We start from the raw sequence: 27112 nt of genomic DNA, 5'->3' as shown, positions 1-27112 counted from the left end.
TCCTCGTCCTCGTAGTCGTCGTCGTAGTCGTTGGATACGGGTCTGCGCGAGCTCGGTCGCTCGCGCGGGCCTACGGCCAGAAACGACAGGAGGAGGAACGTTTTTGTTTCCCGGTGACATTTATTTGGGTGCAAGGGGACGTGGGGTTCTCGTTTTGCATAAGTCAGGTGTACCCGTGTGTGAGTAGAGGCACCGTGATATAAATCCTCGCGCGAGGAGACTGCCCAGTGGCTCTACCTCCGTCTTTCTCCTCGTCGTCGTCGTCGTCGTCGTCGTCGTCGTCGTCGTCGTCGTCGTCGTCGTCGTCGTTGTAGTCGTCGTCGTCGTCGTAGTCGTCCACCCGTCCCCCCTTTTGTCCCCCAGCTCTCTCCTCCGCCGTCTCCATCTTCATCCCTATCTCTATCTTTCCGTCTTCGCGCGTCGTTCGGGGTCTCTTTTTCTCCTGGATCGCAATGCCGCACCGGTGCCCCCTCCCCCCGTCTTCACCCCTTCCTCCTCCACCTCCTCCTCCTGTTCCTCCTCCGCGCTTCGTCCCTTCCCCTATCTGTGGCCCCCATCTCTTCTCTTCTTTGCTTTTACTCCCTTCTCGCCCTTCGCCACTTGACTGGACTCTCGCGGCGCACTATGGTGCACCCTGTTCTGCATATAATGCACACCGGCCACCGTTCCACCCCTCTTCCTTGCGCAAGCCCCCCCTCTCCGCTCTCCGGCGTGCTCGGGCCCCCGGTAGGACTCGCCTCCTCCGCACATGCACGTCCGCCCGGCGTAACGTTGATGACCCACGAAAGGATCATTACCGAGAGCCAACCCGGGGCACCCACCGGTGCCTTCTCGTTCGGCCTCTCGTTCGCCGACCGCGTCAGGGGGGAGGGAGCGGGTTCCAGGAGAGGAGAGGGGGAGTTCGTTTAAATACCGGTGCTGCTACCGAAAACTAACGAGCCGATAAGCTACACCGGGCTGTCCGCCGAAGACGGGCGCGGGCGTTCTCTCGCTCGGACCCCTCTCTCGGGATCCCCCTTGAAAATAATCCGTCGCGGCGAAATTGTTCGTCGTTCCCGCCAACGGTTTCCGTTGCTCCGCTCGGCTTACCGGACGAATCCGGCTGATAATCGATTCTCGTAGACGGAGCATCGTCTTCGTCGTCTTCGTCGTCTTCGTCGTCTTCGTCGTTGTTGCAAATAAACTAAAAGATACGAGTCGCGGTGCATTCCATCGTCCCCCCGGAGAAGTGGTCACCGCCGAAGAAGATTCCATTCCGTTCGGGTAACTTTCGTTTTCGAGCGCGATCGAGCGGGTTTCGCGGAATTCTGTCCGATTCGTCATTGTATTTTATATCCGGGCGAAACATCGATTATACCGATGACGAAGGCCGAAACGGGCGGGGGTCAGGTTGGACGGAGGACACTCGAGGTAGAGGGGGGGAGGGGAATCGACTTGGACGGAAGAGGAAAGAACGAAACGAAAGAGGCTCGAGGTAGGCGCCGAGTGGAAAAAGGAAGAGCCCGATGGCACTTTTGGCCGCGAATAATTCAGACGGGGGAGTCGTTTAAACGTCGGAGCACGTCGCCCGACAGGTGTAGGCATCGATTAGCATAAGGTAACGACGCCAACGAGCACGTAAACACGTCCCGGCCGGGCGATCGATGGATCACGATCGCGCCGATCTTTCCAGCGATCATGATTAAAGTGGGTCTTTAGAGTGTTCGACGTAACGGATCGGGCCGTTCGTCGTAAGAGCGAGACCGTGGAAGCGGAGAGCCACCACGGTGTATATTCTCGGGTCGATCCTTCTCCTCCTGTATTCCTGCCTGCCCCCCTCCCCCTCCCCCGCCCCTCTCGCCTACTCCGCCACCACCGCACCCCCTTCTCCTCGCTCCGTTCGCCACTCGAAGCTTCTTTCACCTGTACGAGAGAATCCCGGGGTGACCTTGGCTGTGATTAACACCCAAGAAAGTAGAAACACCGGCTCGCACATAGGTCGAGCTCAGTCGGCGCGGCGGGCAGGTTCAAGGTCATCCCCGTAGACGCGGGGATAATCGACGTTCGTATTTTATGCGAAAACTGGTGAACGCGAACGATCGAGCGTCGTACAGCGATGAAAGAACGCGACAAAAATGCGAGTCGTTCACCAGGATTTACGAGGGAAAGGAATTTCGTGATTACGCGCAGACCCGTGGGCGATTCTCCGGACGAGGACGTTTCGTCTCGTCTCGTCTCGTCTCGTCTCGTCTCGTCTCGTCTCGTCTCGCCCTACACCGGTTGGCCGTTTTTCGATCATAGATCGAGACTCGGCGCGTTTCCGCGCGAGACATAATGGCTCGTTAACCCGTGCGTAATGGGCTCGCGTGGTACAAGTGGACGGTGCGTTAATGGTGGATTTTTCGGTACGGTTGCCGGTGGCGAGCGCAGAGCGTCATCGGGTGGTAGGTACTCTCGTTGTCGGCGTAGCCGCTACCTGGCTCGGGAGCATCGCGCGTGCACCGCCGAGAGGAGCACAGGCAGCCCTTATAAGGGTTGTCACCGCGGTTGCCGGGATAGGATAATAAGATACTACCTCCTTGCTCCTGGATCCTGGACAACGGGCGGTGGCCGTAGAGATCGTGACCGTCCTGTCGCGGAGACGCACACCCATACTCGCGTCTCTCTTTCCTCGAACAACGCGCCGCGGCCGTGCCCCTACGGCTCGCGTCGTTTCGACGCTGCCTAATAATCGTCCACCCCGCGCGATCCCCCCTATAACGGGGCTGGAGATACTCCCTTATCGAGGGAAGAGCGCCTTTTGCGTCATTAACGACCGGTTGTTCCCTAAACGCCCCCCACCGCTAACCACCCGTCCCGGACCTTTTGTCTACACGTTTAGCGAAAAAGAGGTGGAAGAAAGAAAAAGGTATCGACCGGGATCACGGGACCTCGACGCTCGAGTTTTTCCGAATCTCCGCCAATGGGATCGCCGCGGAGTCCCGAGAGCGACCTAAACCGATACGTTACCAGCGCGCACGGAGCACACGTATAAGGTGGTCGAGCATCGAAGTTCACGAGGATCGGACGCACCGGGGCCCCGCAGATCGTATCTGCCGAGCGAGTTTACGTAGAAATCCGCGTTCTACCCGACGAGCTGGACTAACCTAACTTAACCGCTCTCGGAGCAGTCAGCCCCCTCGGCTTCTGGTATCGCACTACGAATCGTCTCCTGAATCTTTGGCGCATATATTATCGAGCACGGGCTGTCGCGGAAGGTTCCCCGCCAGGAACCGTGGAATTGTCTCGAGCCGAAGATTATCGACTTCTCTCGTGGCGAAGACTTACCAAGAGGCGGATGCTAAATTGGCCCTAATTCAAACCACGGAGATATTCGACTCGTGAATTCGTGCCGCGCGGGTGAATCGTTTCCAGCGTTTTTAACAGGGAGAGATTTTTCTTTTTTCCTCGGTTACTCTTTCTTTTTTTTTCCGTTCGTTCGGTTTCTCGAGAGACACCGATGTAAATTACCCGCGACGAGATTAAACTCGCGCATCGTCCGCGTCGATCTCTGTAGTCGCAAACGGGCTCCGTCTCTCTCTCTCTTTCTTTCTTTCTTTCTCCGGCACTTCTTCCCCCGGTCGAAAGCCATGACGTTTATGGGCCCGTACGGTGGTCGCCCGAAGCGAGCTGATCGGTTCATAAAGCATCCGACCGCGATTCTCTGGTAGTCACAAATCAACTCAACTGGATCGTTTGGGCCCAGTGTTTCAGAGGTCTGCGGCGTAGCCAGGCTATATCCGTCGGAATGTACCATAGGTACGGGTCTCTCGCGCTACTCCACCAAGACGAACGAACGTTTCACGGATAGGTACGAATGAACCGTCCCGGAGACAACACCGGACCTTCGTCTTCTTCGTGGTCTTCTCGTAACGGACGGACCGCGGTGTGATACACGCAAAGCGACGCCCTTAAATCACCGCGGGCCCGAACGCCTCGTCCTTCCTTCTCCCTCCCCCGTCCAGCGACTCGTAAAAGGCGCAGGAGAGAGGTTGGCCGCTCGGAGGGGCCCCTCGGTTCTAAAAAAAAGACGGATTTATAAGGATCGGACAGCAACCGGGGGCCCTAGGGTTTCGGGGGATTCCTCTCTCTCTCTCTCTCTCTCTCTCTTCCTCCCACCCTCCCGTCGACTCGCGACTTACGCGTCCAGGGGCTATCTTGCGCTATCGATTATCGATTATTCCCGATCTTTTCGCGTTCCGATCGCGACCCTTTCCCGTCCTCCCCCCTTCCCCGCTTCACCGGAACCTAGATTTACGATACCAATCGTATCGGAGGAACTCCCGCGGCCGGTCCGCGTCTAGTTTGTATTTCGTTGGAAAAAGAATGCCGATGCCTTCACCGGCACGAGTATCGACCCCCGTCGTCGTCCCGTTCGCCCCCTATACCCCTGTAGCGCGGGACCACGCTGAAAGATGTAATCGGCGAGAACGCGGCAAGATCGATACGATATAGAGCAAATATGACGGCGCGTTAACTGGGAATGCCGGGAGGAAGATTTCCCGATGACATCTCCCTCGGGAGAGCGGCAAATGCCTCCGCGTCCCCTCTGTGTTCTTTATCGCCGCCCCGGAATGCTTGATAACGTTTGATTTGTTTCAATCGTAAATATCAAGGCCGCGCAATATGGCTCCCTCTTTCTCGGAGGTACTCGGTGTCGATGCAACCCTCCCTTCCTCCTCTCCTCGTCCATTCCCTCCCCGACGACCCTTGAACGCGTACGCGAGGGCATGCACGCGGACGGTGCATCCCGCCGGGGGCTGGCGATAATTGCGTCGCGCGCTCACCCTCACCCTCACCCTCACCCACCCCCTCCCCCTACCACCTCCGAACCTATTCTACACACCGTGTTCTCCCCCCGCGAGAATGATTATTAAACGGTGCGGAGGCTCACGGGTCGAGAGTCGGCTACGAATCGACGAAACACGCGCCAAAACTGTACACCGTAATTTACACGTTCGGGGCCCGCTCGCGAATAAGAAAAGTAATCTCGTCGGTGGAAAGTTTCTCGCCGTCTTTCGCGACCTTAAATCCCCGGAGGGGGACGACGAGGACGTCGTCGTCGTCGTCGTCGACGTCGACGTTGCTCCGAAAACGAGCGACAAACCCGACGGGAGCGGTCGAACGCAAACACCGAGTTGGTAAAAGGGAGAAGGAAAAGGGTAGGAGAAAGAGGCCGGTATACACGCACGAATGCGCGCTTCGTGGTTTTTCAATCGGGTTTCGGCGCATCCTTTAATTCGTCGCTCGAGGATAACACCCCCTTCCCTTCGCTCGACCGTGTACGCGCGCGTGTGTGCAAACGTGCACGCGCGCACGGTCTTGTATCGCGACGAGGATGTGTGCGTACCGGCACACGCACACGCACACGATCTCCGTTCCCGCGGCCACGTTTCTGCATTTGCATTCCCGACGCAAGAGGTGCGCGCACGCCGCCCAAGACAGGAGGCATCGAATGTTTAATTCAAGATACGCGAGAGTGTCGAGGAGCGCCGAGAGAGGGCGAGAGAGCGAAAACGGAAACAAGATCGGCCGCCGGTGGTGGAACGCGAACGCGTGTATGCGCGAGCGGAAGATAGACGGAGAGAGATAGACAGAAGCGCAGAGCTTCGGCGTTAGAGGAACGAGAGAGGAGGGGAGGAACCAGAGATACAGAAGTTGCGTGCATACGAGCGAGCGAGTTCGAGCCGAAGGGTGAGGAGGGGGACGGTGGAGGCTAAAGCGTAGGGTAGCAATTGATGGGACAGGGTGGCGCGTTTGTTGAGCTAATTACTGTAAGGCGAGGCGCTTACGCGCGCCGCTACATACAAACGGCATTAAAGGTGGTGGCCATCAATCCCCGTGGGTCCCCTTTTCCAGTCCTGGCAACTCGCCTCTCCTTCCCCCTCCATCTCCCCCTCCCTCTCCCCCTCCCCCTACACCGCCGTGTCCTCTTTCTGTCTTCTTCGAGGTATCTCTGTCTCGAGAACCGTCTCGCGCGTCTTTCCATTTGGGTCCCCAGCCCCCGTTCCATCCTCCCCTCCCACCACCGCCAGCTGTACACGGCTTCCGCGGTATTAATTGGTATAATTCACCGGGGGCCCGGTCGGTATCGCTCGGTAGATTTCTATTACCTCGTTCTCGATGTTGGAAAAGTAGGAAGACATTCCACCGCGATCGCGGAGGAGAATCCGCTCCCCCTCCTCCGTCCCGTCCGTTTCTCTCTCGAGGGGGCCCCGATTCGAGTACGACACGTGGACGAGGTTCGAGGAGAATCGTTTCGTCGACGACGCGCCGGAGAAGAGAACCGCGACGCGAGGAGAGAAGACGCGCGTAGATCATCGCGATCGCGCGGGACTCCTTCCTCCTCGGATCGGTCACGGTGTGGGTGCTGGAACGCGATCGTTCGATCTTCCAGCCCCCGCGTGTGTGCTCGCGCGTGTAAAGGGATGCTGCGGAGAGCTCGACTCGAGAGAAACAGAGAGAGAGAGAGGGAGACGAGCACCGCGGACCCGGTGCCGCGACGCGACATAAATAATCGCCGCCGATAATTAAGACGGCGTTTCGGCGTGCTTGTGCGTGTACAGGCCGACACCCGCTGTCTCCTCGCGACGTGACATCGAGCTCGCGCGTGTAGACACGCGAGGCCGCGCGTCCAGAGCCATCCGAGGAGAAAATATATCGTGTCCGCCCTCGGCCCGTTCCGTTCCGTTCCGTTCCGTTCGACCCCTACCCACCCTCCCTCCAGCTCGGGGGCTCGCCGCGCGGGTTCTTCAACGCGCGGATGGAATCCCAGCGATTCCCGCCAAACTTCGGGACACCGAATATCGTAATGGTCGAGCGTGGAGGGGAGCAGGGAGACGGGCCCGTCGGGCCCCTCGTTTTGTCGCCGGTAAGAAAGAAGGTGAAAAAAGAAACCGGCACGAGAGAAACGCGAGAAACGCGCGAAGCGAGAACCGTGAACGAAAAGAGGAGAGACGAGGCGTCGTCGTCGTCGTCGTCGTCGTCGAAGTCGACCGTGGTGCCGTATGCCCGAGAGACCGGTGGAACTCTCCTCTCCTCTACGCTGTCACGGTAGAAAGTATTGCGCGGATTCATCTGGATAAACCTCGGTACGATCAATCACCGCGCGATTAACCGAACTGCCTACGAAATTGAACTCGAACCGGCGTAATTTATAGCGCTTTTTCTGGGAGAAGATAAGACGGTCGCGGTCGTCGCGAGCCGGTGACACGGCCGTACTCCGCATCGAGAAACGTTTCGAGAGGATCGCTTCGAGAGGATCGCTCGTGTCTTCCGTTCGTACGTGCAACGACGACAACGACGACAAAGATCCGAGGCGGAGAACGACGACCAATCCGAACAACCGTACCCCGATAATTATCGCCCCCGCGAAATCGCTTATTACGCTTTAACCGTTGAACGTTATTAACTGTCTAAATAAATGACGCGACGGCGCGGCATTGTGAGAGGGAATCCCGCTGCCAGTAACATAAGTTCCCGGGTGTAATTAGGGGAATAAAGTCCGCGGAATTTCGCGAGCCAGAGCCACGATGCCCGGCCACGATCGTAAAGAGGACGAGCGTCCTGGCGTAACCCGAGGCCCGCAGACTCGTTGCGAGAAAGGGGTTGCTGCGGAAACGACGAGGACGCGTCGGGGAACGATGGTGGGGGGCGTCTCGGTGCCGACGTCGTCGTGCCAACCCCACGGGGCGCCAGCCTCGTTATATCTTCATTAAGCGGTGTACCTAACCATCCTGTCGCGACTTCTTAGCACTTCGCAGTTCACACTAATTTCGCGTTACTTTTTCTTTCTGCGTATCGGTTTCCTTGTTCACCGTGATAAACTCGCAATAAAGACGCCCGACGAACAAGCGCTCGCGCTCGCGCTTATGCTCGCGTGCACACCACCATATTTTCCGTTTCTCTTCGTTTCTTAGCTGCGCAACCTTCTGTCTAAACTCGCCTCTTTACGAACCCCTTCGAACCTTCGTCCCCCCCAAGCGTTCGCGCTGCGCCACCACGGACTCGATCTACGCCCCCTTTTTCTTTTTCCTTTTTCTTTTTTTTCCAAGCTGGAAAGCGCACGGTCCACGCACCGTCTGAATGCTGCGTCGAAATACGAGTAAGGAGAGAGAGGCTTTTCTCGAGCCTACGAGCCGAACGGTCGATTCTCCTTTTCGTTTGCTTCTTTCGTCGAGATCGGAGTTTCGAAAGTGTATCGTCGTCGCCTCGAGATATTCCATAGCTTCGAAGGAATCGTTGTACGGGTCAACGATTTATCGCCAATGTTCCACGGAGTATGTTAATGCGGTGAACGCTTTGTCAAATTTTTTTTTTACGCGAAAACGATCGGTGGAGAAGTTATCGACGCGTTTCGCGATGTTTCGCTTTCGTTCGTACAGAGGAACTTTCCGTGGAGTCGATCCTTGTTCGGATACACGGTTTCTCTCTCGTCGAGCTCGTTTTCCGCGCTACCGAACTTTTCAACGTTGAATTCCGTGTTATCGTTTATATTTTTCGATCGTTTCTCTCGGTCAGGGACCCGGTTGACCAGGAGTCTGCTGTAAATGGAGATGGGCAGCTGTTGGTTGCCGGCGAGAGTCGCTCTCGAGATGTCAACGAGATACAATGTAATCCTCGTACGCTAATTTATATATCCGATAACGTCGCGTCGTGACCGAATTAAAAGGCACGTTTTCACGTGGCAGTAATTGTCGCGACGGTTGTACAATATTTATTACTTTTGGAATGCCTTGTGATAAATTCGTTTTACCATTTCTTCGTAACGTTCTCGAAATAAAGTTTCTCGTTAGAAAATAGATACTTTGGGATATCACTGCCACGACAGCGATAAACGTCCCATATGTAAGAAGGAAGAGGGAATACAGTGTGGCGCAGTGGGACAAATAACGGGTGTACCTTCTGGATCGATACACCGGATCAAAGTATAACTGTATAACTAACAATAAGATAGAAACAACCGTTGTATCTCCCCACTGTGCTTTTATTACTTTCCCTGCTCTTTACTCGAGTAACGAGTGTATTCACCTATCGAATCGGTACATCAGGTACAAAGTACGACCGTGTACTCAATAACGATACTTCTCGTTGGAATTTAGCTTATTTTTCTGACCACGCTGATTCTGACGCGAAAATAAGACCGACGCGATATTGGATTCGCTGTCCCAACACCGACCGCTTGTCGCTCGGTGTCATGGCGGCTAAACTCATGACTTTTACCGTCGCGTGAAAACGTACCTCAACGCGCTTCGTATATTTACAATACGTTTAACCCCTTGTACACGGGGTTTGCATCTCGTATGGGCAGTTTCTTTGCACGCGACAGTGATTCGTACGTTGTATGAACTTCTCATCCGTCTTCTCGTAACGCGAATCTGTACAAAACTGTTCTTCTTCGCGGAAGAATAGATATACACATAGCAATTGTATAGTTGCACGCGTAATTGTGCGCGAATAGATATATACATTGATAATAAATACCAATAGATATACACGTATAATAAATACAGATAATAGAGCCCGTACGAAGAATAGTTTTAAAATACCGAAGGATATTTAAAGTTTAGGTCGGACGAAAATCGACTCGAGTCGTTGGTACGGAGAAACGATCGAGCTGGAGGGGTTGAAAGTTATTGTCAACTTTCACGACTATAAATAACGTTTTCCACGAGATAGTCGACCGATTGAAATACTCTGGCTAGTTTGTAGTACGTACGTTTACACACTTCCGCCTATGTGGAATTAGAGCCAGGACTACGAACCGGCGGAGAACGGTTCTCGAACCTTGTGTATACGTTCTATCAACGCGTTGAGTACCGCGTAGGTCATCGGTGAGTCACGATCTACTTTCCACTCGGACGGTCTTAATCGTTTCGCGTAAAAACTATTTTACAATCGAGCTCTACCGATATGTAATTATCGCGCGAAATCATCGCATCCTCGTGGCGATCGCCTTCTTTTTTTCCACCGATAAAAGTTTTTCCAGACTTACGAACATCGTCGCGTTTCGTACGTATGTACACCGTGAGCCAAAATTCGTGGTTCGAAGGGACCAGAGAGAGTTTATGGCTGGAAGTAAGACGAAAGCGGAGAACAACGAAATTGCACCGAATGCTTCGTTTTCGTGAAAAATCCGTTAAAAGACCTAGCATAGGTGTACCTGATCAATGACTACGGACATTGCTACGAGCATCTGCTGCAATTGCTTTAGTACGGTATACAACGTTGGACACTGTTCACTAGTGTCACCAGGAAGCTGTGCAAAATTTCGACACGTTGAATAAAATACGCAACGAATCGGTGGAGATGCAAACATTCGAACCGGTATAGGTAACTTGGAGACACAAATTGAGCGTTGAATTTTATTAAAAAGAAACTATAATCACGATTTAACAACCATTGTTGTGCGTAAATATAAATAAGAAACATAGTAATCGGATCCCACACAGTAATTGGTGCTTTTATTCCAGCGCGAGAATTAAAGTTCTCGGAACTTTAAACGTGTTCTTCTCGAATTCACATTTACAGAAAGTGGTGTCACAAGTATCGAAATTACGAACGTATCCGTTAAAATTTTTTTTTTACAGCAACGGATGAAAATTCAAAAACGTTTCGCCGTTTTGTTTTACCTTATCGTTCTTTAACGATTCTCTCGCGATAGACAACTTCGTTGCTCAAAAATCGTTTTCAATTTAATTTCGACCAACGAAAGAGTCGTTTGTTGGCAACCGTGAAGCGACGCGGATACAAACACGATACTTTTGGTATGTACAAATTCGTGCATCGTCTCGGCAACTGTGCAAACAGTCGAGCAAAACTACCGATTAAAATACAATACCTCCCAATTTCTCGGAAGAGAAAACAATTACCGTAATTTCCCATTTTCGGTCTCGAAGGAACGAATGTCTCCTCGAGCGAAGGGTAAAAAAATTCGCGCGTCTCCCCGGCAACTGTACAATTACGCGTGCAAGATTACCGTTTGAAATATTTCGAGTTTCTCGAAAGAGAGGAAAAGAAAAAAGACGAGCGTAATTATGCATTTTCGGTCCCGAAAGAAGGAACATTCCCAGAAGGACCGGTGCACACGAGCGACGTGCGCCGATTTGCAGCCGCGTCCCGAGCAGGAAACATAAGTTTCGATCGAGCACGGGGAGATGTTGAAACGCAAGGGGGCAGGAAAAAAGTTATTCGTCGTTGTATCGCGCAAGAATTTAACGAGGATGCGTCGCGCGGTCGAACTCGGTACTTGTTGCTCGGCTCGCGGTGATAAATGATAAACGAAAGTTCGCGAGCGTGTATTCCCTGTGTCGAACGATCTTAAACACGCCGAACGAACAGCGCCGGTGATGCGGCGAACGTGTACACTTACCCACCGTAGCGAGAAAAGTAAAACCGTTCGTGGATTGGTATCGAACGCGCAAATTTGTTTAATTCTTTATTCACCGTATCGGAGAGAAACGTACAGGAAAGATCGCATTTTACGGGAGCCGGCTGGAAGGATCGAGCTGGTACGCCGAGTACGGCTGCTTCTGGAACCCGATCGACTAAATCCGAAACTTACGATCTAACTTAAACGTAAGACGAACGATACGTGGACGCCGCTACGTACAAAGGGAAGACCAAAACGTGGAATAATGGGGTAGAACGAAACAACCGCGCGTTTCAAAGAAACGTAGGAATCTAGGGAATGTGTATCGACCGGGACAAGTTAAGATACGTGGTAAGCGGATGCACGGGGATAGGATGCTCGAAATTTGATAGCGCGAGAAGATACCGAGCGATTCCAACGGAATCTTTCGATCGCGGCGTTATCGGGACGCGAGGACAAATCGCCGAGGAGGGAATTAAGGAGCGTTCACCGCGGCCAGAAAAATATATCGACTCTCGTGTTTAAAGAGTGGGGAGCAGTATAGGCGGAGTGGGAAAAAGTAACGGGTGTTTTTATCCTATTGTGGTAAGATGTACCATTATACCTTGTACACGGTATACCAATACGATAGGAATATCTGTTACTTATCATTCAAATATGTTGAATCCCATGTGTAAGGAGTGGGGGAAGGTAACATGGACGGAGTGGGGGAAGCGACGACTGTTCCTATCGTATTGTAGTTATATATATATTTTTAATTCTTATATTTGGTACACCGATGCAATTCGGCTCATTTTTCTAGTTACGTGTGCTCGATGCACAGACGATCGTACGTTCTACCCTGTTTTTCTAATACTAAACAACCGAAAACCTGAGGTACCGTGAACCTTGTCGCGCGATAATCGAACGAGAACCACTCGGGATCGCGAAAGTACGAGGTTTCGGGTTGACGGAACACGGCGAGGATGTACTGTAAAAGAAAGGAGAGAAAAAAAAAGAAGAAAAGTCGAACGACGCGGTAACACGGCGGTCAACACACCGAGATTTTCGAGGACAGGTCGCGGCAGCGAGGAGAGTCGTGATACCGAAGGTAAGTTACGGAGGGTGAGCCACGGATTTGGAAGGATTCGGATGACAAATCGCGCACTGTCGCAACCGCGTCATTTTCACGCGACTGGCCGTGTTGCGTTCGCGTACCGGGGCCTGAACCGCGATGGAAAGAGAAATAAAAAAAAAATGAATAAAGAACGAAACGATCGTTTCCGCGGGATCGTGATCGGTGAAGAATACGGGGGAATTTTGGAAAAGAAAAAGAAAACTGCTTTATTTTCGTACGGTCAAAGATGGAGATTCGAGATAAGTTCTTCCTATTTTTATTTCTCAAATTTTCCCCCGGTACCTCGCTAATCGATCTCGCGAAACGATCGTGAAATTTCAGCTTCGATTCCTCTCCGATCGCGATCCCGCGAACGAATCGTTCCTCTCTCACCTTTTCGTTCCCCACCCGGAGAGTTCGAGACCCTCGTCAACTCTCGATATTTTTCTCCCGAAATTTCCAATGATATTTTCCCTCCCCTTGCGCGAGTCCTCGAGGTGTTTCCTCCAACATCTCCCCCGTAATTCCGTTCTTCTCGTTTTCGTTTTCGGCGTGGCGATATTTTGCGAAGCGGACCGGCGGAACCTGCGGAAACCAGCGGCACGAGTTCAGCAAGATTTAAGCGCGATCCTTTGTCCGAGGAGTAACGCCCGCGAGTTTCGTGGTCGTGTCGGAGTCAGGCGTAGGATATCCCCCTCGGCAAGGAAATTCCAAGTCCCCCGAATCGCCGTAAGATCGGGACACGTCGTTATGGGTCCGCGCGCGCTCTTTCTCCACCCCGCCCCAACCCCCCTCGCTCTTCCTCTCTCTCTCTCTCTCGTCGTCTCGCTCTTCGGTTTGTTTCTCGAGCAGGGACAGAGGCAGGAGCAGCATCAGCATCGGCATCAGCATCGGCATCGGCATCGGTATCGGGGCGGAGGACCCGGTCCACGGGCAGAAGGAGGACGCGGTCGTAAATATTCGGGCGCCAAATAATGCCGGTTCCGAGCGAGAGCAAGCGACCACGACTGCTGCTCGACCCGTAATGAAGGACATCCTCGTTAATTAGTCAATAAATTATCCTTCGCGCTCACGACGCCCGTGGTCTCTCCTCTGCGCGCTCTCTCCCTCTCTCTATCTCTCTCTCTCTCTCTCTCGCGTCCGCTCGCTCTATCGTTCTCTCTCTCCGTTTCTCTCCAACGTCCCGCTCCTCGGTCCTGTTTGCCCGAGAGAACTCAAGGGCCGCATACTTTACGACACCTATCTCGCGCGACAGCACGATGCATTTCTCACAATCAGGACCCTCGAAGACGGAAACGCGTCTTGTAAGACGATCCACGAGGTGGTCCGCCGCTGGCTTTCAGCCACGATGAATTTTTCAACGACCGTTTCGTTCGTCCCCGTTTCCTTCGCCCCGCTTACCACCTTCTCGTCTACTCGCCCTTTGCCCCGCCGCGCGTCCCGAAGGCTTCCCACCTCGCGCACCCCACACACACCCACCCTCTCCTTCCTTCCTCCGTTCGTTCGTTGGTGCGTTGGTTCGTCGCGGGCTCGCGTTCCCGATATCGCGGGGCAATAGCAAACGACGAGTACAGGTACACGGGTGGAGATTAGCGAGCTGTCGTTTTTCGGTCCCCGGGGATCCGGCGCGTCCACGGGGACGGTAGGCGCGGAACAGCGGTTAGGATTTTTATTCGCGAACGATTCCGGCCGCACCCTCGTCGGTCCCGAATCGACCTTACGAGTCGTCGAAGGGTCGGTGAACGTTGTCCCGGTGTTTGTTCGTCGCACGGTTCGCCACCGGTGGATTTACGGAACGCGAGACGGAGTCTCCTCCACCGAATCCCCGTGTCGCTTATAAATCCGCGGGGGACGGAGGTTTCCGAGCCGCGTCGAGCGGGTTCGCGATCAACCGCGGTGGGCAGGTGGACGACCGTAACATCCGCGGCGCGGTTGTGCACGGGGCATAAAGATTCGATCGTATACGCGTCGAAAGTACGTACCGTGCCACGTGACCGTAGATCACCTTAACTATTTCCTGACGCGGTACAGGCCTACCGGTTCGCACGGCCACGAAGGACGGAGGTTCGCCGCCCCTCTCCTCGTAACACGGACCCCCCCTACGACACCGAGAGACGCCCATCGACGTCCAAGGCTAACGCATCCCGTGCGCTATGTCGTCGCCCGGCCCTCGATGCATCGGTGATAATTCAACGAACGCTCGTTCTCACGAACGGGCCGCGTCGATCTCGGGAATATTCGAAAGATGTTGTTACTCTTTCCACGAGAAAGAGAGAGAGAGAGAGAGAGAGAGAGAGATAGAGGGCACAGGGGGCTGCCGGGGGCCCTGGATTCCTCGCCGCCGTTCCGACAATTTTAACGCGGACGCGAGCCGTAAATTTGCACTCGCCCCGGCGCAGCGAGGAGGGTGTACCACGCGGAGGAAGCGTCCTGGAATTACGAGGCGAGGAGAGGAAACAATCCTACTCGCCGCGCGAGTAGAGCTTTAACCGGCCCCGTCGATGAAAACCGACGGACAGCTGCCGCCGTCACCACCGCCGCCACCGCTACCGCCACCGCCGCCGCCGCGACGCGCCTCGAAGATCCCGAGAACGTAGTCGTTCGCGTGCCCAGGCGTCGGGAAAACCTCCGCGTGCGACTCCGTTAGATGGGCGCGCAACTCCTTGGCGAAATTGGTGCGGAACGGCTCGAGATTCTTCCCGCGGCACACGTCGCACTCGTAGATGGTCTTGCCCGGATGCAGATTCGTCGACAGCACGTGTTTACGTAGATTCTCCTGCAACAATCAGACACGATCGTTAATCTTTCGACGGTCGAAATCTCTTTCAGCGGGGCATCGCGCGCACTTCCCGAGCAGAGGGGACGAAACGACGCAGAGATGCTCGGTCTTCTTACAGCTTATCTTAGCTTGTCTTATAGATGTCTTATAGATTTTTTACGCGTTGCTATCGCCGCGATGTATCGTTAACGAAGACGCTTGTTGATACAGATTCTGTACGCATCGTTGTCTCCGCGATATATCGTTCGCGAAGACGCTCGTTCTTATAGATTTTCGATGCTCATCTCCGCGGGATACTGTTCGCGGGGACACTTGTTCTTACAGATTTTGTACGCGTGTCTCTGCAAGATATTGTTAACGAAAACGTTATCGAATATGTTGTAAAAAGAAAGAAATGCAATTCACTTTTCGTCTACCGATTCCTCTCCGCAGTGTCTCGACTGTTTCGATAAAGGTGTACTTCCATTAGAAGGAAGTCCAAAATTTCCGGTTTCATTTTTTCGACACAACCGATGATCGCTAGATGCATCCTACCAGTGATTATCGTCATCCGTCGTTGCACGTCGTGTGACTATCGTTACACGTTCTTGCGCGCGAAATGCTTCTACCGATGACTCGGTCATCCGTTATCGCACATCGGATGTACGTCACCGGTGACTATCGTTGCGCGTCATTGAACGTCAGATGTATGCTACCGGTGACTATCGTTACGCGTCATTGGGCGCGAAATACTTCTACCGGTGACCGAGTCACCCGTTATCGCACATCGGATGTATGCTACCGGTGACTATCGTTGCGCGTCATTGAAAGCCAAATGTATGTCATTAGTGACTATCGTTACGCGTCATCGAACGCCAGATGTATCTAACCGGTGACTATCGTCACCCGTTACGGCACGTCAGGTGTATCCTACCGGTGACTATCGTCGTACATCGTTCCACGCCAGATGTATCTTACCGGTGATTATAGTCGCACGATATTCCACACTCTCCGTATCTTACAGTCACCTGTTACAATCTCGCATCGACTGGCAACTGACAACGCCCACGACACAGCTCGTTATCTCCGCGATTACCGATTTTGTCTCCAAGTGTATCGTTCGCGTCTCGAATGTCCCGTACGGTAGCGATGTAGTCGCGACCAGGCCCGCTCCGTATCGAAAGGGTTAATCGTACAGGCGTTATCCGAGAAGTCAAAACTGCCCTGGCTTGTTTTCAAGCAGAAAGAACACGCGCTAGCGACTCGCGCACGAGAGGCTACGCTCGTAACGGAATCCAACGAAGAATTACCTTCGACGACGGATCATCGATTCGATCGATCATCGTTCAAGATATTTTCTCGAACATCGAGGCTGCCGATTCATCGAAAGACTACCGTCCCGCGATGGTCGCATTCAAGTTCGATCAACGTAAATACAAGGGCGGTTCAAAATACAAACGAGACTCTTTGTTGGTAAACTCGTTGACCGAATACTTGGACGAAACATCGATCGAACGTATTGCAACAATACTCTTTTCGAATGTTTAGCACGGTCGCGCGTTGTTCGAGAAAGTTAAAATTGAACGTTATCGTTCGAGTAACTCACCGGTTCGAACACGGTACGAAGATACACACACGTTCGAGTAAAGATACCGCTGGTAAATTTTTGAGTCGAACGAGTGCACTAATAGCGGCGGATGGCTTCGTTACGTTGAAAGATACGAGGAGAATGCGGGGTATGACCTATATCGGTGCTCGTATCGCGGTACGATAAAAGGACGCTTGGGTTCGCAAAGGGCCCGGTCTTGGCAACAATTTAACGGGGACTCCCGCGTGGATGAGATCGGTCGGTCGGTCGGTCGGTCGGTTGGACGCGTTCTCGTCATGAAAGTTGTCGCGCGGTGAAAACGTTCGTTGAAGCGAAGAAGTGCGGTCGGTTCGGGCGAACAGTCGTCTGTCGGTAGGGCGTCGGGAGGTTCGTAACTGTTGCGAGTCGGTTGAGTCGGTGTTGGAGAACGGTCGGGACGGAACGTGGTTTCTGTTGGTATCGGTCGACGGTGAATACCTGCGACCAGAATCGGTCTGCCGCAAACCGGACGCGTTCATTGGCTATGCCATGGAGCATTTAAAGGCGCTTTACCCTCTCGGGCTAAGTAGCTGGCCGTAGTCGTAAACATCTTCCTACCAGGCGGGCTTATACGAGCCGTTGATGGCAACGGCAACATCAAATTTAATTTCCCATAAGTAAATCTTTCCACGGGCAGTGCTCCGTGACGGTGCTCGCCGAATAAAGACCCGTTCACACCGTCGCGAAACACCAGGCCCTGGCCCGATCACGTCGGAGAGAGCCGCTCGAGCCCTGGAAAGTGTGCACGGTCACGCGAATCGCGTATTAAACGTTTCGTGGATCCGATCGATTCCGATTTCTTTGGATATAATTTTCCGTTACATCCACGATTATATACTGCGCCGCGCATACGGTTGCACACGCCGGCTAGAAACCCGTGGAATATTCCGTTTTACGACGAGCCTTCGTCGTTCCTAGGATCCCGAACCCGCGCCGCTTTATCTTCCTTTCTCGTTTATTTCTTTCCACGGATTCCAGTCGGTTAATATTAATTTCTTTCTACCTACCTGTACGGGCTACCGTGCCGTAACTTAAACGTAAATGTCCCTCGTAACATGTGTATGAAAATTATCGAAAGCAGCAATAAGTCCGATATTCTCGTACTCGGAGCAGCGGGGCCGCCGCGGGTTGTAAAATTATAAGCGCAAACTGCCCGGCATCCTTAACCCAGATCAAGATTTTATCGATGGGATACCGAATGGGCGAGCGTTTCCACTTTTTTATTCGATATCGAATAAATTGTCGTGAACGCTCGTCCCGGGTTGCGCGTTCGAGTTCGTCCAGTGGGAGAGAGGGGCGTAAGGGCGGGAGGGAGAAGAGGGGAGCAACAGCAGGCATCTCTCAAAGTAAATTTCGATTAACGAAACGAGTGAATCGAACGTATCGCCTCTGTCCGATCGTTGTACCCGGCGACCGGTCGGCAGGCGGAAATTATTAAATCCCTTATTACTTAGACCCGTGAATACTTTGCTCGCTCGCCGAAGGAGCGGGGGGCTTTGGGTGGGTGGAGGCGGTGAACCACCGTGCAGCCTGGGAGAAAATTGAAGAGGTAGATAAAAAGCGGCAACAGGCGAGGATGGGGGAAGATGCGTGGAAACGCGAAGCAGATCCGAAAGTAACTAGCGTTGCCTTCGAGAATTACCGCGCCACCGGCAGGCCTCCGCCTCCTCCGGCCCCTCCGCCTCCAGCGTCCCGAGGAACCCAAGTGTAAGTTTTCCAGCGTCGGGGGTTGCCGATGGGATACCTCGTACGAGAAAGAAAAGGTCGGATGGGGACGAGCAAGGTGGAACGGAGACCTAAGGAGGGTGAGGGCGGTGTGGCTTGCAGAGAGGGGGAGGGGTAGGAGGAGAAAGAAGCGTGTAACCGTTCGAGGTAAATCATAACCTGGACGGAGGAAGGAAGGAAGGAAGGAAGGAAGAAAGGTGGCGCGTGTAATCTCGTTGACGCAAGGCAAGCCGCTCCACTCGCTACGTGGGAGGGAATTTGGTCGTTAAACAGCCTCCGAGGCTGTATCCGCGATCCACCCTTATTAAAGTCTTACCCGAGTGAAACGATCGGCTATCGTCGATACCGATATCCGCGTCGGATCGGACCGATACCACCGCTTCGTCCTGTTCGTGGTTTCTTATACCTTCCGCGAGTCTACCCCTACTTTTCTTTTCGGCTCCCCACCGTACCTCGTCACCCTGGCGGACGACTCTCGCCGATCCACGAATACGCAGATCGTAATCGTTATCTCCGGAAGGGGTACGGGGACTAACCGAGCGAGCGAGTCTCTCCGCTCCGCTCGGGCTCGCGTCCGCGAGACGATGGAAAACGATTAAAGCGAGTCCTGCGCCTGGAAGGTGTACAACCGGCGGCGTTTTTCGTCGGTCTGAATACGGCTCTCTCGGTACGGTTCAGAAGTGCCTACCGTTGTATCATTACCGATGCAAGACGTAACATTCGCAATTCCCGGTGCCCGCGAGATTACCACGGCTCAAGTTATCCCCGGCTGAGAGCCACTGGAATGAGTTTATGTCGCTATCAAAGAGACACGGAGCCCTCGTATGCGAGTCGCATCCTAACTAAAGCTTCAAAGGGCATTAGCATACCGGCCGCTCGGTATGACTGGGCCGTGCGTGTGTGGGCATCCAGTGAGCACAATTAACTCGTTATCTTATCGCGCCTCGGTGGCGGCAGAGGCGGCGGCATGGTCCAAACGTTAAGGTGTACTTTGCTTAATTTACGCCACGGAGTCACCGCGCGCAGGACAAAAATTGAACTGCGAGTCAAAACCCCTACCCACCTTCCCACTTTCCCTCCCTCCCTCCCTTCCACCCTCCCGTGCCGCTGTTCTCTTTCTTCGTTCTCCGTGCACGGGGAGCCGCGTGTTCCGCGCGCCGCGGATAGAGGAGGAAACGCGTCCGATCTTTTCGCGCCGAGTTAATCCACGCGCACGGAAGTCGTTCTCTCCTACTCTAGTCCACGAGCAAACGGAACTTCCGATCGATGGGCCGCCCCTGCCACCGAAAAAAACATCGAAGCTCGTGTCCTCGCTTGTTTGCACGCGGTCGACCGAGCGCTTTTTCTTTTTACTTCCCTTTTTTTTTCTTTTTCCGTTTCGTTTCGTTTCGTTTCGTTTCGTTTTTTCGATAACGTTTACTCACCAAGTTGTTACTCGCGTAAGCGCAATGCCGACACTTGTACGGCTTGGTTCCCGTGTGCAAGCGCACGTGCCGCTGCAAATGAGAGGCGAGTTTCGTTTTAAAAGCGCAGCCGGAATAGGGGCAGGCACGCAGCTCCGATTTCATGGCGCTCGCCGGGTCGTCGTGTCGTGCCCGATGCCTGGAACCGAGAAATTTTACTTAGCTTTATTTCTTTGTCGTTTCGTCCTTTCTTCTTTCTTTTCGAGACAAAAAAATCGAAACCGTTTCGAGGAAATTAGACCTGCGATCGATCTAACATCGATCGAAGCTCTCTGACGTCTTCGAATAGTTTGGAATTTTATGAAGCACTTCGTTCGTTCGTTGTTTCTTTCTTTTCGAGAGAGAAAATCGAAACCATTTTGGCGAAATTAGACCTACCATTGGTTTAACTATGTTACGTCTTCGAATCGTTTAGAATTTGATCAAGCCCTTCATTTGTTTATTGCTTCTTCTTTTCTTCTTTCTTTTCGAGAGAGAAAATCGATACCATTTGGGCAAAATTAAACTTACGATTGATTTATCATCGATCGAAACTCTCTGACGTCTTCGAATCGTTTGGAATTTTATCAAGCCTTTCACCGTGTTGGATAATTTAACGTTGGGTTCGTTGAATAACGATATTCATTTATACATCGACGGGACGAACCTTGCGTTACGAACAATGTACAAACTACGGTCACGCGACTGCAATACGCGAGATACGACACAGAGAAGTATAAGTGCGAAAAAGAAGAGAGTATCGTGTATTTTTTTCTACGGATTGTTCGTTTTTCGAGTATCGGACGAAGTTCAACATTTGGATGAAATACAAACCGGAGAGATTTTGGTGATTCGAGAGTTTTCGCTACGATTCGAATTACTTTCCGAAGTAAGTGCATCGATTAAAAAGGTAAGTAGGACTTAAATCTCGTAGAATCGTTTTACTTGCCTATAGACAATGTAGATTCGTTTTATATGTCGCTTGCACAGGAGCTAACGCGTTAAGATTGGAACGAACTAGATGTAATTGCGTTTAACGCGATTTTTCGATCGAAGGATGAAACGCATTCTGCTCCTTGTTTAAAAGAAAATATATTTTTGTAGATTCGTTGTACGCGCGAAAAAAAAGAAAGGTTTGTCGTAGCCGTTAAAAAATGAAACAGTACGGGTACGGAGAAAATTGTATTCGATGTAGAAAGTTAAGAAAAGTAAAGTAATTTTGATGTAACTTTAAATGTTTGGAAAGTTCGAAAATCTCGAAAATAAAAATATTCGTGAGAAGAAAAACGGAAGAAGAAAGAGATATAAAAAATGAACGTACAACGAAAAACGTAAACGATATGCAAAGCGAGAAAGTTGTAAGTCACGTATGACGGTAATCCGCCAAGTTTTCAAGTAATGGAAAATAATCGCGACAGAGTCGACGATATTGTGAAATTAATTAACGATCGTAGAGATACGATCGAAACAATCGAATTTATCCGTAAAACGGTCGACGAGTTTTACGAAAAGGAAAGCGCAGCTTCTTAAATTGTTTACCGGAACATCGAAAGTTCAGTTCAGGCGGAATATCGGGGCAGGTAATCTGCTTATTTATTGGTTTGGGAGCTAAGGCAGGTCAGCTGTTGTACGGAGTTGCTCAAGAGTCAATAACCCAAGTTATGACTGCTTGGAAACATAATTATGATATCATCGTATCGTAATTTATAGTCAATGCCCATTGGTATTCCTATGAATTTGTCAAGAGAAGTTCACCCGTTACACGGAATTGCAAATATGTTTATTTCGAAAGCGATGTAAATACACGCTTGACAAATTTAATCGCGCGACGAGAACGATCGGGAACCCGAGAAATTCTTAAATATTTGAAAAATTCGAAAATCGAGAATTTTTTAAATCGACAAAAGAAATTAAATATTAAATATCGAAGAAACAATTCCTTTTGATCATTTTTGAGAAAACTGATTAAATTTGTGCGATATAGCGTCAATCGGACTCTTATGTAGTGAAATTTAAGAATTATTCGATCGCTTTTTACAGTCGAGGTCAGGGATTAAAGTGAAATTGAAATACATCCGTATTAAACCACAGGTGTCATCGTTTCGTTGATTTGAAATATGTTTAAAAAATACTTTTCAACAAGAGTTTTTATCATCGAAACTACGAACTGTATCCAGTTCTTTATTTTAATTTTCTTCGAGAAGAATCGACCATTCGGAATAGATTTTCTTGTCGATCGAACAGTCATTGTCGCCACGTGAACGTTATAAACACTTATTTTATAAATTTCGGGTGGAAACGTATCGGTTAAACGTGCTTCTAAAAATGATGCTCCGATTCTTCGAAGCTTTTCCTACGAAATAATTTCCAGAGTAGACAATTCAGTAATTCGTGGTCGAATTCTCTGTAAATTTATCCGTAAGTATTCCAAGTAACATTTGTAAACATTGTGAATATTATTCTCCGTAAATAATATTCGACGATTTCGGAGTAACTGTAACGATACGGATTTTCTTGTTATTCCCGATTCAGAAGTTCGAAGCTTATCGATCGCGCGATTACTTCGTTAGCATCTTCCACTCGAAGTGGTTCGTTCATCTGCTAAACTTCTTTTCGGTATATTACGGACACGATCTATTTCCTCGATTGTTCGCGTTAATGGAGACACTCCTACATATAACGGTAATGTATTCGCATAACTCACCCCCTCCGTTCTCCTCCTACACTCGATCGATCGACAACGGATTGCTTTTCGTCGAGGTATCGTTAATATTTTTCACCGGTGACTGTGCACCACCGTTTCGGATTTTTCTTACGGTGTAATTTCACGCAACGACCATCGCGGACGCACGCGTTCCATGAGAATCGGAAATGCTCGTTTTCAATGACCCTCTGTACGGACAACGACCAGACTCGATACACCGATGACGCGTCGTTTTGCAAAATGCACTCGCAAACTTACAGGAAGCAGTACCGTACCATAGGTCAGTTTACCAAAGAGTGAAATACGAACAACTCAATTTGTACACGGGGTGGACCATTTAAATATCTCCGTTATTTATGGTTCTATGAAAGAACTCTTCTGGACGAAAGTACACCATAGGAAAGAACAAGTGTAACGGCAGCGTTATTATTTCTCCAAGGTGATTCGTTTACAAGAATCGTCGATATTTTTTTAAACGAAAAAGAAACCAACGATCTTTGTAAACTATACTTACACATCTTTTTTATTTATGGTTAAACGACGAAACACTCCAGGACAATGTTGAATGCAACATTGGTCGATGGTCACGAAGGGTCGAATATCACATGTAATTGCGATATTATTTTTCTAAGATCACTTCTATACGAGAATTTAAGGTAATCGATATTCTTCTAAACGGTACACTATCTTTTTTTATCAATATTCTTACATAACAGAAAAGACAAATTGACATTGTAAATCGTATTGTTCCGATCTCGAGAAATTTACAACAACCCTTCTTGGCATTACCGAACACTTATCGCTCGATCGATTCGTACCGAAGAGTTTACGTTACGATTCTCGTCGTCGAGATTGTACGTTCGAATAATCGTTTCGAACGAGTTTTTCTACCGATGTGTCGTTAAATGTTGCGCAAAGTATGTTGTTTCAACGCGATGGATGTCGAGCTCGCTACTCTAGAACAGCAAGAACACAACTCGACACTCGATTCCCTGGACGAAGGAGAACAGTGATCAGCTCGTTCTCCGTATCTTGCTCCACTGGATTTCTATCTACGGGGAAATTGAAAAAATATCGTTTACTTGAACAAACCTACTACACCGGGGGACGTGTAAGAAAAATTTATCGCAAGCACGTGCCTCAATTATGCTACAAGTGTCGGAGGATGTACAGAAATCGTTTACAACGAGTCTTAATTATCGCGTTAACGCGAGATGGCCGTCATTATGCACGCAACGTGTAACTTCGGATACGGTGAAACGAAAATTACTCGAGATCGAACGATCGGATCGGTAACCGTACCATAGGTTCGTAAGATCGTTGAATTTCTTTTCTCTTTACGCTCGACAAGTTACAAAAGTTATCGAACGAAACACAAAGTGCCATTTTTAAAAGAATCGATGAATTTAAATTCTCGTAAACAGAAATCGAAAGAAATACTTAAGAAATACCTCGGAACGAGAACAATGTTACCGTTACGACGAATTCACACCGTTGTTTTCAAACAGTAGTAACATTTCCCAGTTTGTTCGAGAAGAGGTACATCAAAGGGTCTATTCGCGCGTTGTTCGTCATCAAGGGTGCGAACACCGAATTACACGTGCCCCTTCGAATATCGTAACTTGGTCGCGACGAGTTTTTCCACAGAACCTTGAATAACGGAGATGATATTTAAGTGGTCCCGTTTAAACGGTCCAATCTGTATCGCCATTTTGGACAAAAGGTTCGGTTTATTACTCCATTTATTACTCCTATGCGGGAGATTCTGGGTCAATAAAAGGACGGTAAAATGGAAACAGAATTGTATTCGCGTTAAAGCGATTTATTATACGGAATAGGCTCCGAGACCCGCCTCTTTCAATTTTATTGTATACCTCGTTGAACGAATATAACGCGAGAGCCGTACGGTCGAGTTCGTGGATCAGTTACCTGAAACGGACCGCACCGTGACCTTTAACAGCTCGTCGGAACGTTAATTGTAAAATGCCCAACGTAGAACTTACGTACCTCGTAGAGGAACTTTCCAACAATCGTGGCGTATTTTTTACAGAATTTTAACCGACGTGTTTCGATTCGAAACTTCCGTTGCAAGAGTTTGTTCGCGATCTTCGCGTTGCGAGAACGACCGCTCGGCCCGATCGAAAATTTATCACGTAAGGTCGATCTTTCTCGGAAAAGAGAGCAAAAAGATAAAGAGTTTTGCCGAAACCAGCAAAATAACATCTTTTCTAATTTCATACGGACCGTGAAGTATTCAAGTTCCATCGAGATCTTCGATCTTGACCGTGAAAAGTGACCAATTTGTTTTGGAACGTCCCAAAGCGAAAAGGTAAGAGTCACTCGCGTTTTACTTTGAAATTAAACGATACTGATTAAACGATACAAGGAATTCGGATACGTCTTGTACGAGACACGTTAAATAGTTGGTCTTGTCTACGTGCAAATAAATGTAAACAATTGTAAAATCAAACAGTGATCGAACGTAGGAAGTGAACGTACAAAATGTTCTCTGCAATATATTAAAGAAAAATAATAGAAAAAAATTTCTCAAATAACACTACGCGCTACGCACTATATAAAAATAGCTCCAAGTTGCATAGAAACTTAATCGCTCGAATTCGTACCGATCCATACAACACATTTGAGTTTTCGTTGCTTGTGGCACATCGTCGAATCGTTAACCGCCATTATCGCGCTTTAAAAAATCATTGATCGAAATAGCGAATAGAATGAAAATTTTATTCCTGCATTAATCGTACAACTTTCGTTTCTCCTCGAAAATAATTGCTCGCGATTCGAGCAAGACTCGCGGCCAAGTCGCTAGAATTTTCGTCACTCGTCGCGAAAGAGTGAACCTCGCTTCGCGAAATCGTTATTCAAAATAATAACGGTTCCAAAGGGCAAACCTTTGCTTCCACCGTAACTTCCACCGTGGACGTTGCAACGTTGTTTCGTTCTGCGTGAAAAAGTGGGGGGTAATTGTGGATAATTCGAGTTAGAAGCACGTTCGAATTTTCGTTGCCCTCGCGGAAGGGTGAATCGGTCGCGCGGTGCGATGATCGGTCGCGAGGTTTCGGGCCCTGATCCTTGGCGAGGATCGAGGCGACAGGAAACCGGGGACGGTTAAAAAGAAGAGCAGAGGCCACTGTGGCAGAGGGAGGAGGAGGGTACCAGCGAAATATCTCGGTAGGGTGGAAGACGCGGCGCGCGATCCCGCTCGCGGCGAGTTCATCGTCGCAGCGGGACCGGTGATTATGAACGATGCGATATGCGTGCGCGATATTACGAGGGAGCCATTGGCCATGGCTACGTGTATATCAGGTTCGAAATGCGTGACACGTTTAATTAAAATCCCGCGTGATTTACTCCGCCGCACAGAGTGTAAACGAAAGAGACGGAACGAGATACAACGACGGGAGGAAGAGGGATCGGCGACAGTGTCGGCCGAACGATGAAAAAGAGAGCCGAACAGAGACGGAACGGGGAAGGAACGAGATAGGCAGAGGGTGCGCGGGAGGCTCGGGGAGGGTGGTAGCGATGCTGCTGGTGGTGGTGGTGGTGGTGGTGGTGGTGGTGGTGGTGGCGGTGATGGTGTGGGTGGGGGGTGGTGGTCGAGCCGGGGGTCCAGAGGGAGAAAGAGCGCGGAGAACGCGCGGAGGCGGGAGAGAAAGAGAGCCCGTGACACTCTGTGGCTGCGTTGAGTTCGACTCACGTAGTAAGTACTCAATTCGCGATGAAATATCGCGGCGAGCATCGCCATGCGGACGATCATAACGGGTTGCCCGCACTTGGCCGGCTGCTGCACGCAACTTCCGCTTTCGACGTTACTCTTTCTCTGTTTCACTTTCCATCAGTCGCTCCGTCTCGTGTCCCGCCTCCTCCCTCGCGCAGTTTCTCTTTCTCTCTTTCTCTCTTTGTGGCGCGCGCGCGCGTGCACGCGGGGCCTCTACGCGTTCCCGCTTCTTTTTCTCTCTTCCCACTGCCACGGGTTGTACGCGGCGTAATAAAAAACGGGGCGGGGGAGGGAGGGAAAAAAAAGAATAACGATAGGGCGGGGGAGGGGAGAACGGAAAAAAGAAGAGGGAAAAGAAAAACGAGAAAAGAGGAGAAAGTGGAAACAGAACGCGGGAAAAAAACGAGGCAAAACGAAACGACAAATCAAACCTGGATGAAATTTATTAGCGATCTTCCACGGTACAATGGCCGTTAATAAGGCACGATTTAAATCGGACCGCTCGGTTTCGTGCGTGGCGCGCGACAAACGAGCCTTGCATATTTTCCGGTATTAGCGCGTACCCCCGTCCCCGTCGCTACCGCCCCCCAACCCGCCCCCCGGTCCAGTGTCTCTTCTCCCGCGGATAATTAAGAATC

The 27112-nt window shown here is 50.7% G+C and overlaps 1 protein-coding gene across 1 annotated transcript in view; it reads right to left on the bottom strand.

Moving 5' to 3' along the window:
* Window positions 1-14942: 14942 nt before the first annotated feature.
* Window positions 14943-27112, bottom strand: part of LOC143153187 (uncharacterized) — a 69015-nt gene continuing 56845 nt past the window's right edge. Inside the window, exons 8-9 of the mRNA XM_076324123.1 lie at window positions 20020-20197; window positions 14943-15261 (exon numbers count right to left, since the gene is read on the bottom strand). Coding sequence (XP_076180238.1) covers window positions 14971-15261; window positions 20020-20197 — 469 coding nt within the window. The 3' untranslated portion in view covers window positions 14943-14970. The remainder of the gene's footprint in view (window positions 15262-20019; window positions 20198-27112) is intronic.

This window comes from Ptiloglossa arizonensis, chromosome 12 (assembly GCF_051014685.1).
Source record: "Ptiloglossa arizonensis isolate GNS036 chromosome 12, iyPtiAriz1_principal, whole genome shotgun sequence".
NCBI classification, from domain to species: Eukaryota; Metazoa; Arthropoda; class Insecta; order Hymenoptera; family Colletidae; genus Ptiloglossa; species Ptiloglossa arizonensis.
This window is presented reverse-complemented; position numbering and strand designations above follow the sequence as displayed.